Source organism: Neovison vison, chromosome 13 (assembly GCF_020171115.1).
Source record: "Neovison vison isolate M4711 chromosome 13, ASM_NN_V1, whole genome shotgun sequence".
In the NCBI taxonomy this organism is placed as follows: Eukaryota; Metazoa; Chordata; class Mammalia; order Carnivora; family Mustelidae; genus Neogale; species Neogale vison.
In genome coordinates, this window is record NC_058103.1 from 2,276,842 (window position 1) to 2,290,287 (window position 13,446).

At 52.3% G+C, this 13,446-nt stretch overlaps 1 protein-coding gene across 1 annotated transcript in view; it reads right to left on the bottom strand.

Annotated features, from left to right (window-relative positions):
* Positions 1–666: 666 nt before the first annotated feature.
* Positions 667–13,446, bottom strand: part of TDRD9 (tudor domain containing 9) — a 103,946-nt gene continuing 91,166 nt past the window's right edge. Inside the window, exons 33-36 of the mRNA XM_044229768.1 lie at positions 13,105–13,243; positions 8,449–8,567; positions 2,143–2,215; positions 667–883 (exon numbers count right to left, since the gene is read on the bottom strand). Of these exons, the coding sequence (XP_044085703.1) occupies positions 782–883; positions 2,143–2,215; positions 8,449–8,567; positions 13,105–13,243 (433 nt within the window). The 3' untranslated portion in view covers positions 667–781. The remainder of the gene's footprint in view (positions 884–2,142; positions 2,216–8,448; positions 8,568–13,104; positions 13,244–13,446) is intronic.

Consider the following 13,446-nt stretch of genomic DNA (forward strand, 5'->3'; position numbering starts at 1 on the left):
GGGCTTCATGGTTGCTGCCGTTCTTAGGCAACCCCGACCCCGACCCCGACCCCGACGGGAGTTCACTCTCACAAACAGGCCTGCACTCCTCTTGGTCAGTTCTCTAAATCCTGAAGCTTTAGAGCGAGATACATGGTAATCTCCTAGACTAAAAACTGCCAGAAACAGACACTTAGTCTAAAGCTTTTATTGCTTTAACATAAACGTACTAGTTGCCAGGTAATCAGATTTCCAGAATTTAGACTTAGAATTATAACATAGATAAAAATCTGAAATATACAAAACTAGTTTTACCAAAATTAAATATTTTCCCACACGGAAAAAAAAATTAGAAACCGCCACATGGTTCTGAGAAACACACGGCTCTCCACTGTGGTAAACTGGGGTTTGGGGGTCACGGTTCCCCCGTCCCACCGTGACAAACAGAACACACTAGCACATACCGGAACCTTACGTGCTCAGCTACCTATGGTTACCTGAGTAGAGTTAAAGCAAAACAGAGCTCGTCTGCCACACAAAGTCTTCGTTCAGTTTTCCCCAAAATCTTCAACACAGTGATTTTCTGTTTCTAGGAAAGACCAGACTTTCCAATCCTTCCCACCTGAACAGAAACACCACTCTCCAGCTGCCATCCACGCAGGAAGAGAAGAAGGGTGCAGAAGACCTCTCGGATGCAGCGGGCCAAGACTGTAACATTCAGATGCCGAGAAAAGCCAGTCTGCAGGGGGAGGCTTCATCCAAAACTGTGTGTGCGGCGGGCCTCGGTGCCTTCGGGAGGAACCTAGGTGCTGAGAACAACCAGTTTGTGGAGCTGGTAGAGAAAGGTGTTCTTCCCTCGGCCACTCTCCCGGTCAGCCTGCTCCATGACCAGCTTTGGATCAACCTGGGGACAGACAAAAGGACCAGTCGGACCCTTCTAGAAAATGGACCCTTACGGACATCAAGTAAAATAAGTAAACGAGTGAATAAAATTAGACACAGACACACGGACATGTAGGACAGGAGTCAGGAGTCTACCAGTCTCCAAGCGTATTTCCAGAGTGCTGCCCTTCTCTCTAGCACTGACTACTGTACGTCTGACAACTCTCCTTTAACAATACAGTGACCTTCACTCGAAGGTCGCACGCACACACCCTTCCTGTGTACGCAGGAACTGCGACTTCGTTAAATACGTGTACGTTTTCCAAATCACGTCAACCACAAAATAAAGTTCTGTTCTCACAGAGCCCACAGGAGAGGCGGCGGGCGCCCCTGGTGTCGCCCAGACAGAGCCCTGTGACACGGGGAGCAGGCTCCAGGGTCCGGTCCTGAGCGCTCTAAGGAGGGACCCCGGTCACACGCACACAGAAGGAGAGCTTCCTCTGGGCTCAGGACGGGAAAATAGCAGCCCCAGGGGCATCATCTCACTTCTACTGCAACTGGCTTATTTATGAAAAACACCCTTGGCTCTAGAACTAAAGCGGGAAGCCCCTCCCTTAGGGTCCTGCCCCTTGAGTTAAATGTTACTGCTTCCAAAACTTGGCGTGGAAATGTCCAGGCGCCCCAGATGGGCCCTGCCCTCCTTCCCCAGTGCTGTGGACTGACCCACACCCCGAATCCATAGGCTGAAGCTCTCATCACCACTGTAACGGTGTCTGGAGATGGGGCCTTTGGGGGGCGAGTGGGGTTACATAAGGTCACAAGGCGGAGGCCCCCACGATGGGCTTCGAGTCCTTCTCAGAAGAGCCATGAGGGAGAGATCCCTCTCTCCACCACATGAGGACACGGCATGAGGGCACGTGTCTCCGAGCTGGGAAGGGGGCTCCCACCAGATCCGGGCCCGGATGTGCCGGAAGCAGGAGAAGATGGCGTCTGCCGGCGAAGCCACCTCGGCCGCGGTGCACGGAGAGCCCGAGCAGCCCGGGGCAGCACCGACGTGCCCGGACGGCTCACCCGGACGCTCCCGCTGCTTCCACCAAAGAGGCAGGACTGTCGCCCGGGCCTCAGAGAGAGCACAGCATCCAGACACAGCCACCCAGGAACCAAAGAGCCACCCACTCTGCCTGTCCCCTTCTATGCCCTCGGGACTTGCCACAATCCCAGCTCTGCACCTGCCAAGCCCGTCGCTCCAAGGGGCTCCCCGTGGTGCTATTTCTCACTCACCTGATTCCACTCATACGGCTTTTCATGCCACTTAGGGACAACTCTCGGTCTTGGCTTCAACTGACAGAACAAACTAAAATTATAAAAATAAAAAAGAAATCATCGTGATTATGCGTCAGTAACTGAAAACACTATCATTTAAAAAAAAGTTATTTATTTTTGTAAAAGAGAGCGAGCGAGCACACGAACAGGGGAAGCAGCAGGCAGAGAGAGAGGGAAGCAGGCTCCCCGCTGAGCAGGGAGCCCGACGCGGGACTCGATCCCAGGACCCTGGGAGCATGACCTGAGCTGAAGGCAGACGCTTAACTGACCGAGCCACCCAGGCCCCCTAAAAAGAGATCTAAATCCATAATTATAACTGCAGTAAGTTTTTAAAAGGTCAAGATTTACGCAGTTATGACCAGGGAGCACTTTCACCCCCTGTCTGCGCAGGAGATGCAGAAGACCAACCCATGTCCCCCCACGCCTCCACAGCAACAGCGCGGCCCGTCCCACACACGGCTGCCGGAGGGGACCTCGGTGTGTCCCCTCTTCTACTCCTAGACACCCGTGTCAGGTGGAAACGCCATGAAAGGCACAGAGCAGTAGAGCCTCCCAGCAATGACAGAACAAAGTCTGGAAATCTCACACCCCCAAATAGCTGTAAAATTTGACAAAATTGTCCAAAACCCACAAACCCCCAAACATTTGAAGCCCACCGCGAACAAGTAGGTTAAGCATTCATTCACAGAGCGCTCCCGAACGCGGGTAAGCACAGCAGTGTGGGGCTGCGGCTCCGGCGGGGGCCTAGCTCCTCCCACCCACCGGCTCAGCCTCGGACCCCAGCGCCCTGACGGCCAGACTGAGCTCACTTGATCAGGTGCCGAGAGAAATGCTCCGTCCGGCAGCCCCAGCAGCAGAAATAGTAAACCTGGTCAGAAAGAAAGGAAAAAAGCCCACAGCTCTGCCAGCCTTAGGTCCCGGTCCTGCTTGGGCACAGAGCAGACCAACAGACAATCTCAGAGCCCAAGAGGGAGGTTTGGGAATGGGAGTACCAGAGGTCCACACAGGCCCCCGACACATCCCCTGGCAGCTAGCAGGCCACACACAGGCAGCCCAGACTCAGACGGCCCTGAGCCAGCCAAGCCGCCCGGGGTGCCCAGGCGGGGGGTGCGCACAGCAGAGTCCTGGGGGAAGTAAAAACTGGCAAGAGTCCAAAATTGTCTGAACTGTGGCTGCTTTCCCCAAGCCACACATGCATGTCCCGGCGGAGGACAGGAGCTTGAAGGCTTAGGGACTCAGCGCACGTCTGACTAATCACCCTCTGAGCACTGCGCGACGCACACACAGGGACGACTCCCAGTGAGCCAGGCTGAACACAGACAGGAGAACTGAAACAGAAACAGAACGCAGGCTTCGATGGCCTCACAACACGGCGGGAAGCCTGCCCTGCGGAGCCCGAACGGGGCTCGGTCCCTACACTACTCCGCGACATCCCAGAAACAGGAGACACGAGCAGACAGACGCTCCTCCAGAAAAGACATCCAGTGGCCAACAGACGCACGGATAAGCGCTCAGCATGTCTCGGCATCAGGGAAACGCAAATCCGCACCACAGTGAGAGCTCACCTCACACCAGCCAGAATGGCAAAGTTAACAACTCGGGAGACGACCGGTGTCGGCGAGGATGCGGGGAACGGGGACCCTGGCGCACGGCCGGTTCCAGCTGGAGCAGCCGCTCTGGAGACCAGCTCGGAGGTTCGTCAAGAAGTGAAACCAGAGCCACCGTACGGCCCAGCAATCACACTACTGGGTACTTACTCAAAGAACACAACACAGCGATCCGAAGGGGCACGTGCACCCCAATCTTTAGAGCAGCAACGTCCACAACAGCCAGACCGTGGAAGGAAAGAGCCGGAATGTCCGTCGACGGTGAATGGACAAAGACGCTGTGGTCCATGTATACGAGGGACTATCAGTCGCCAGGAAGAATGAATACTTAGCATTTACATCGACGTGGATGGAACTGGAGGGTAATGTGCTGAGCAAAATAAGTCAATCGGAGAAAGACATCTATCATGAGGTCCCACTCACGTACGGAATGTAAGAACCAGAACATATAACAAAGGGGGAGGGAGGGAAAAATGAAACCAGAGAGGGAGGCAAACCATAAGGGACACTGAACTCGAAGAAACCGAGGGCTGCTGCAGGTGAGGGGAATGGAAAGGGGCGGCAGGGTGGCAGGCATTAAGGGGGCGCTTCACGGAACGAGCGCTGGGTGTTCCAGGAGACTCATGAAACACTACATTCTACCCCGGATACTAAAAAAATTTTGAAAAGTAAAAAAATAAAATGGGCACTTTTCAGCAAAAAACTGTGAGTCAGTTTGCAAGAAGTAGGAATGTATGACCCACACCCAGGGGAAAAAAGCAGCCAAAAGCAGCTGAGCAGGCCCGAATGTGGGTTTAGCAGGCAAGACTTCAGCGCCGCCACCGTGAGTACACACAAAGAATTCAAGCGAACCACTTCTGAATACGGGAAAATATGGCAACGACTCAGAGATAACCGCATTAAGAATTAAAACCTACATAAAAGAAAAACCTGGAAGAGAAATTGTAGAGTTGAAAAGCACAATTACTGAAACGGAAACGCCCTTACAGCACACCACAGCGGCAGGCCTGAGACAGCAGAGCCGGGAGGCAGCGCCCTAATACAGACAGACATCCGTCTGGGGGCGCCTGGGTGGCTCCGTCGGCTGCACGGCCAAGTGTTAAGATTTTGGATCCGATCAGGGTCTCGGGGTGGTGGGAGGGAGCCCCGGGTCGGGAACCCCTGCTCAGCAGGGGGTCTGCTTGAGACTCTCCCTCCCCCACGCATGCACACGCACACCCGCTCTCTCTAAAAGTAAACCTTCAGAAAAAGAAAAGGATTACAAAAGAAGGTTCTCAACAACTTTCTGTAAATGAACTAGTCAATTCAAATGAACAAATCCCTAAAAGACATAAACTACCGAAACTGACTTAAAAAGAAATAGAAGATCTGAATAGACCTAAACACAAGAAATTCATTTAGTAACTAAAAATTTCCCTCGCAAAGCAAAGTCCCGGCTCAGATCGCTTCACTGGAAAATCCTGTCAAATATTTAAAACGCGTTCCTGGAAGCCAGTTTCACCCTGATACCAAACCAAAGACATCACAAGACAAACCACCCACCCTCATGAGCACAGATGGGAAACCCTTTAACAAAACTATGCTGCAAACCGTTTACGAGTCTGTCAAGAGATTACACACCATGTGGAATTCAAAACGGAAACTAAGGCTAGTTTGAACACCCCAAAAGCAAGTAATAAAATATACCATATAAATTGGATGAAAATAAAGAAAACAAATGTGATTACCTCAAGGACAGAAAATATATTTGGCAAAATGCAATGTCCAGCCGCAGCCAACCCCCTCCTAGCGAGTGGCCAAGACCCGCACAAGAGCAAGGTTCCGCCACGTCTCCGTGCCCAGCGCGCCACGAGCTCCAGCCAGTACGGAGCAGGAGAGAAGTGAGGAGCACACGGGTCGGTGAGGAAGGAGAAAGCCTGCCTCACTCCCAGATACGATCCGTGCATGAGAGAGAGACCCCAGAGAATCTACAGAAACTACCAGTACTGATAAACCAGCTTGGTCAGGTCTCAGGACACAGATCAGCACATGAAAATCAGTTCCTCATTTCTAGCAACAAACAAGCCAAAAATAAAATAATTTCATTCACAATAAGATCCAAAAGACTAAAATATTTAGAAATAATTTACAACAGTCCAAGATCTGCACGTTGAAAACGATAAAAACAAGTGAAGAAGAAAAGTGAACAGAGAACTACCAAGCAAGCCCTCTTCATGGAGCGCACAAGTCAGCACGGCTAAGCTGCTAATTCTCACCCAGCTGGCAGTGGATCCAGCAAAATCCCTACGACAGGTTCAGAAGGCCAGCTGTAGACTAACAAGCTGGTCCTGAAACGGATGTGGAGGTCCCGGCTGGCTCAGTAGTGGGACGCAGAGCTCTTAGTCTTGGGGTTGTTGAGTTTGCGCACCACGTGTGATACAGGGATTACTTAGAAATTAAAAAAAATAAAGAAAAATGTGTATGAAAATGATCTAGAATAGTATGCATAATTTTGAAAAAAAACAAGAACAAAACAGGAAGATTAATATGAACCAACTCCAAGACTTGCCATAAAACTACAGCAATCCAGACAGTACACTGTTGGCATAAGACAGACATAAACAGGGGGGCCTGGGGGGCTCCGTGGGTTCAGCTTCTCTCTCTGCCTACTTGTGATCTCTATCACATAAATAATCTTTTTTTTTAAAAAGACAGACATAAGCAGAACAAAACAGAAAGTCGAGAAATAAACCTCTACGACATTTGTGGCCACAGGTGCCAAAGCAGGTCAGCAGGGGAGAGTGCGGCTTCCCAGCCGATGGGCTGTATAACGAGTTCATCTGTGACAAAATGAACTTAGATTTTCACATCTACACCACACAAGTGAAATCTCAAAACAGACCAAAACCCAAACACACCAAGCAAATATGAGTGTTAAAGGGGAAAAGAGCAGAAAACTTCTATGACCTCAGGCTTCGCAAAGATTTTTCAGATATAACACCAAAAGCATAATCCGTTTTTTAAAGAAGACAAGCAGATGCCGTCCAAATTAAACACCATGTTCTTCAGGGGACACCAGTAAGACAGTGAGGGCGAACCTCCGGGACAAGACCCACCAACGGCACAGCCGGAGGAGCCTCCAGCCAGAACGCACGCTTCCATAACTCAGTGATGAGACAACTCGACTTAAAAACAGGTTAAAGATTAAAACAAATATTTCACCCCAAAAGACACAATGAGTTAACATAAAGAGACGCTCTCTGTCATCAGTCACTAAGAAACGCAAACTAGAACCACAGCGAGCACCACGCCTTTGGCAGCCGGTGGACACGTGCGCGGACGGCGGCGCGTGCTGGCAGGACGCGGTGTGCCGGGGGCGCCACAGACTGCTGGCGGGGACGTGACAGGGCAGACGCGCGAACGACAGACTGGCTGTTCCTTAAGGAATTAACATGGACTCATCAGACGACCTCCCAGGGTCACCCCCAGATCTCTACCCCAGAGAGCTGAAAATCCGTGTTCACCCAGAGGCCACGGACGGCCCGCGGGAGCGCCCCTCAGCAGCGCCCAAACCGGCGACACCCACACGCCTCACCCACTGGCAAGGACAGACACCGGAGTGTCACGCCGCAAGGGAACAGAACATGCTACCACGCGGACACGCCGCGAACAGGCTACGCTAAGTGAGGGAAGCCAGATTAAACCACCTCGACGCCACTCACAGCAGGTTTTCAGGGAAGGCAAATCCTGGGAGACCCAGCGCAGAGCCACAGTCACTGGCGGCGGGAACGGGGGGTGCCTCCGGCTCGGCAGGAATAACTTCAGTTTTTTTAAAACAGCCTTTCTGGGGCGCCTGGGTGGCTCAGTGGGTTAAGCATCTGCCTTCAGCTCAGGTCATGATCCTGGGGTTCCGGGATCGAGTCCCGCATCAGGCTCCCTGCTCGACGGGGAGGCCTGCTTCCCCCTCTGCCTCCGCTCTCTCCCTGCTCACGCACTCTAACAAATCTTTAAAAAAACACCTTTGTTGAGACGTCACTTATTACTATCAAATGAATCAACTTTAAGTACAGAACTCAGGAGTCTGGGTGAACGGGCGCTGTACGACCATCACAACTCAGTTTCAAAACACCTGCGTGAACTTCTGAGGCGGACGAAATGTAGGACGGAGTGGCGGGCGGTCAGGGTCGGCACAGCTCTACAAACCTGCTTACTACCGTCACCGAACTGTGATGCGAAACCCCCTGCGGAAGGCCTACCTCGCCCGGACGTGGTCTCTCCTGCTGACCGGGCTCTAAGGAGCTGAAAAGGAGCATCGGTCGCTGTCCCTGCTTGCCCGAGGCAGGCTCCGGGGCTGCCAGGACTCAAGCCGTGCTGGGGACGGGGCACCTGACCCGCTGGGGACATTCCACACCTTCCCATGGACATTCTGGGTGGATTTCTTTCAGCTTTATAAGGACGCTTCGTGTTTTCTAGCATTGTTTCGGACCTGGGAGCCCATGCCTCGGGCAACTACCCTGAGATGGCCTGAGCGCAGGCCGGTTCTCAAACTTCGGGGCAAAGTTCACAGAAAAACACTTCCATGTACAGAACTGAAGAGAGAGAACTGAAGTTAGCCTTTCTCACAATTGCTAAGGCAGCTTCGGATATTTAATACCTTTACAGAAAGGGTACAACTTACCCTAGAAGTTTCTGACGAGCATTATCCTGTAACTGTGCAATTCTTTCTGGCCCAAGGAACTTCGACCCATTTGGCCCATCACATACCAGCTTGTTGATAGCAGCCCTGAGAATATTAATCTGTAAACAAACGGCGGCACAAATATCATGCGGTTGCAAGTAACTGAATTTCATTCTACATTTAAGTAATTCGTAAGCATTCAAAGCTGTTCACACTCATTCCTTAAAGATTTTATTTGAGAGACAACGCATGCGCACACGTGAACAAGTAAGCAGGGGGAGGTGCAGAGGGAGAAGGAGACCGAGAATCTCAGGCAGACTCGGAGCCCAGCATGGGGCTCGATCCCAGGACCCCAAGATCGTGCGTGACCTGAGCCAAAATCAAGTCAGATGCTCAACCAACGGGGCCACCCAGATGCCCCCAGTGTTCACATTCTTATGACTATCATCGATACGGTTTCTGGAGAAAATTATTAAAACACAAATAATGGGGCGCCTGGGTGGCTCAGTGGGTTAAGCCTCTGCCTTCAGCTCAGGGTCCTGGGATCGAGCCCCACGTCGGGCTCTCTGCTCAGGAGGCAGCCTGCTTCCTCCTCTCTCTCTGTCTGCCTCTCTGCCTACCTGTGATCTCTGTCTGTCAAATAAATAAAGACTTTAAAAATAAATAAAATATAATAAAATAAAACACAAACAACACCAATAACCACTCCCCTAATCTGAGAAACTGTAGTAACTGAACAAAGAAATAAAAATCGGCAAGAAAGGTTCAGAGTGTTCAGTCTAATCACCCTCATTTAACTCGTGGGGTCACACGGTTCAAACCCACCTGTGCCATACACACTCCTCTCGCTTCGCAACGTTTCTGCTGAAGCCCCGGGAGTAGCTCGCCGCAGAGGTAAGACAAGCCACGTTTTGTGAGTCTCTGTCCCAGTAAGCAAACTCCACCCTGGCCAGCGGAGATCCGCAGCGTCGCTGCAAAGCCGCGCCGGACAGCGAAGCTGCCCCCGCCCAGCCAGGGGGCGCTCGCACGCCCAGCACAAGCGTCTCGCTGAGAAGCCCAGGCTGCGTGTGGACGGCCCGGCTTCCCGGCACGTCCCTGCTCCGCTCCCGGCTGACCCAGGGCACTGCCCTGCTCCCGCGCCAGGACTTCCCAGGGCCTCTGATCGAGAGCACTCTCTCAGCCTTCCTTGTTCTTCAGAACTTGACGGTTCTCTAAGGACTTCCGGGCAGGTCTTTCATGGGATGTCCCCAGTTTGGGTGTGTGCGACGCTTTCCCATGGTTAGACTGAGGTGATGGGTTTTGGGGAGAAGCCCCCGGAGGGGAGGTACTTTCCCACCGCATCACACCAAGGCATGGGTGCCACCACCATGACAGAGGACTGTGACGCAGACCTCGAGCACCCAGCTGAGGTGGCGTCCACCGACTCTCCCCCTTCAAGGCCCCTCCTCGTCTGCTAGGAAGCATGGTGGTGAGTCCAGGCCACCCTCCAGGTGGCGTCGCGGGCAGATTAAGCTCTGCTCCCTGGAGCAGTGTCTACAGGCATGTCTCCTCATTTGTTTATTGAGTCATTTCTATCCTTGTGCGCATGTAGACGACCGACAGTCACCGGACACTGAGTTACGGTCTGACACTAAAGCAAACGGTCCCGGCTCTGGCCAGCACGAGCTCTCAGCCGGCCCCACATCCCTCTGACGTTACTTTTAGTTTTCTGGGAGCTCCAAGGCTCCTCCACTGCTCCCCCTGCTCCAACCCTAGAGAAAGCCATTTTTCCAAGGAGCCCTGGTTCCTTTCACTGGTAAATCCTATCAGAAACACAGTCTGGGTATCAGGTCTGTTCAAGGCTAATGGGGTTGCGGCTCCTAGGCCCTCACACAGCTTGGTGACAGATGTCTGTATGTGAAGCCATCACGTACATACATGATACACATGTGTGCCTGTGTAAGTTAAACAGGAATTCATACGGATGACTGCCAGGCTCATGCCGTGCCCCGAGGTCCACTCCAGCCCTCCTGTCCAGTCTGCAACTGCTCCCGGGACTGGCTCCCACGTGCGGGCCCTGGCCGGTTCAGCCCCAGCACCACGGACAGCAGCTGCAGAGCGAGGGCGCTGGACCACGGTGGGGACAGAGCTTACGCGCAGCTGCTTCTGGCGGCAGCTGTACAATTTCCAAAGATCTTTTCCTCCTCAGTGCAATGGCCCAACGTCTGTGTGTCTGTCTCCATCGGGTACCTTAGCACCCCTCCTGCATGGGGACTGGTCTGTGGGTTGGCCAGCGCGTGGGGTCATGTACCCAGCACCCGAGCAAGTCACAGAGCAGCCCTCCCTGCTCAAGGGCACAAGACAAGAAGCACCAGTCTGCTCGCTGTCCTACGGGCCAGCCTTCCCCAGAGTGTGTCATGTGAACGGGACCATACAGCATGTGGCCTCCGAGTCCTGGCTTCTCTCCCACGGAGGCAGGCATTTAAGACTCACTCGAATCACTGCTCCTGCTTTTCTGCTGCCTTGCGTGGCTAGCGCACATGGCCTCTAAGCATCCCCTTTTGAGACCTCTCGATCGCTCCCAGTCTCCAGCAAGTACGAATTACGAGTGAAGCCATCAACATTCACCTGTAGACGTCATGTGCATGTAACTGTTCTGATCTCTTGGATAAACCCTCACACGTGGGACTCTTGGACCTCATGGTAGATGCATTCAACTTCTACGAATCTTGTCTTCCAAAACAGAAGCTGCGCTCTGCCTACCCCCCAGCACCGGGCAGAGTCCCCACTGCCTCACATGCTTGCCAGCATCCATTACTGTCAGGTTCCAGATCGAAGCTGCTGGAACAGGCACACACAGGACTGTCCTCGTGGTCTTGATTTGCATTTCCTAATCAACAGGACGTTGAGCATCTCCTCATGTTCACTGCTGTCCAGAGTTTCATTTAGTTACTTTTTTAAATGACCAGGTCTTCAGACTTCCTTACGTATTATGGACAAAAGTCCTTCATCACATAAATGACCAGCAAGTGTTTTCTCCTGTGAGCAGCGCATCCCTCCCATCCTCTTAGCAGGCTCTTGGGCAGAGCCAAGTTTTTAATTCTTTTTTTTTTTTTTAAAGATTTTATTTATTTATTTGACAGAGAGAGATCACAAGCAGGCAGAGAGAGAGAGGAGGAAGCAGGCTCCCTGCTGAGCAGAGAGCCCGATGCGGGACTCGGTCCCAGGACCCTGAGATCATGACCTGAGCCGAAGGCAGCGGCTTAACCCACTGAGCCACCCAGGCGCCCCAAGTTTTTAATTCTCACCAGGTCTGGCTTCCCGGTTTTTTCTCTAACAGACCACGCTTCTGGTGCTGCTTCCACACTCACCGTCAAACCCAAGACCATATGCATTTTCTCCTGTATTTTCTTCCTGAAGTTTTCTCGTTTTACATTTTACAGTAATATTTTTTTAAAGATTTTATTTATTTATTTGACAGAGAGAAATCACAAGTAGATGGAGAGGCAGGCAGAGAGAGAGGAGGAAGCAGGCTCCCTGCTGAGCAGAGAGCCCGACGCGGGACTCGATCCCAGGACCCTGAGATCATGACCTGAGCCGAAGGCAGCGGCTTAACCCACTGAGCCACCCAGGCGCCCCTTTACAGTAATATTTTACATTTACATCTTTAAGCCAAAAGTACCAGCAAGTGAAAGAGCGGAGTCAGGAACCCAGAAGCCACCCCGTGCTCGGACCTGTGGCCTCTGGGAGACAAGCCAGCACGGCCGCCCTTGGCGCCGCCTTTTCCCCACGCCCTCCGACGCGGCGATGCCCGCCGCACCTACTTTGTGCAACTCCTGAGAACACTCTGCAGCAGTGCTGCTCAAACTACATGAGCCGAGGACCAGCTTTATTTCTCACTTTGTGACATGCAATAAAGCTGAATCACAACAATGAAATAAAAGAATAAAAGCATATGAATACCAGCCCCAATTTTTCATTATTAGATTCAAAAGCCATAAAATTACTTTGTCAAGCTGCTTCCTAAGTTGCTGAGTGCTTAACCCTAACTGCTGCTGGGTCTTCCACTTACCAGGCACCCCCGCACCCACGAGCCGGGAGAGGCTGGGCAAGACTTCACTTCCCCTCTCCCACCCCAACCCAGCAAGGATGTGCAGGGGGTCTGGACTGGGCAGGAGACCTGGACAGAGAGTCAGAGCAGTGCTACTTCCACTGCTCTGGTTTACTTCCACTGCCCAGAAAAGCTTACTGTGCTGGGAGAGCCCAAGGGAGAAATTCCTAGAGCACCATCTCGGTCAGAGACCAAAGGGAAAGTGAAATAGGCAGGTGAAGAGAGAGCAAGGCCCTCCGGGACCAGAGGCGCAGGTCTGTACGCAGAGTGCCGTGTCTGACACTGCACTGTTAAATGGCTGTGCTGGGGCGCCTGGGTGGCTCAGTGGGTTAAAGCCTCTGCCTTCGGCTCAGGTCATGATCTCAGGGTCCTGGGATCGAGCCCCGCATCAGGCTCTCTGCTCAGCAGGGAGCCTGCTTCTCCCTCCCTCTCTGCCTACTTCTGCCTACTTGTGATCTCTGTCAAATAAATAGCTAATCTTTTTTAAAATAAATAAATAAATTCCTGTGCAAACCAACCACGGGAGAGACACGGCTGCTCCAGCGTGATGGACACACACGCCTTACCTCCACGATGTCCTCCACGCTGAGCTGAACGTCAAAGGCTAGCTCGATGTCATGTTCCGGCAGGATAGGGGCCCCCGTAGTTGGGTTCCACCCCAAACCGCAGAGGACTCCAGTATAGCATTTTCCTTCCCGATCGACCCTAAATGAGAAGTTTTTAGAAAGAGTTACTATCTCAAAGTGATTAAACCACTGCTTTGGTATCACAGGAACAGGCCAATGCGATCACCCAGAGCTGTGCCGACCCCAGTCCGGCAACTGATTTCATCTTTGCATTTTCTCCTCCAGTTTTCATACTGGAAATACTGAAGGATATGCAGCTATAAGGACAGTATATATGTTTAT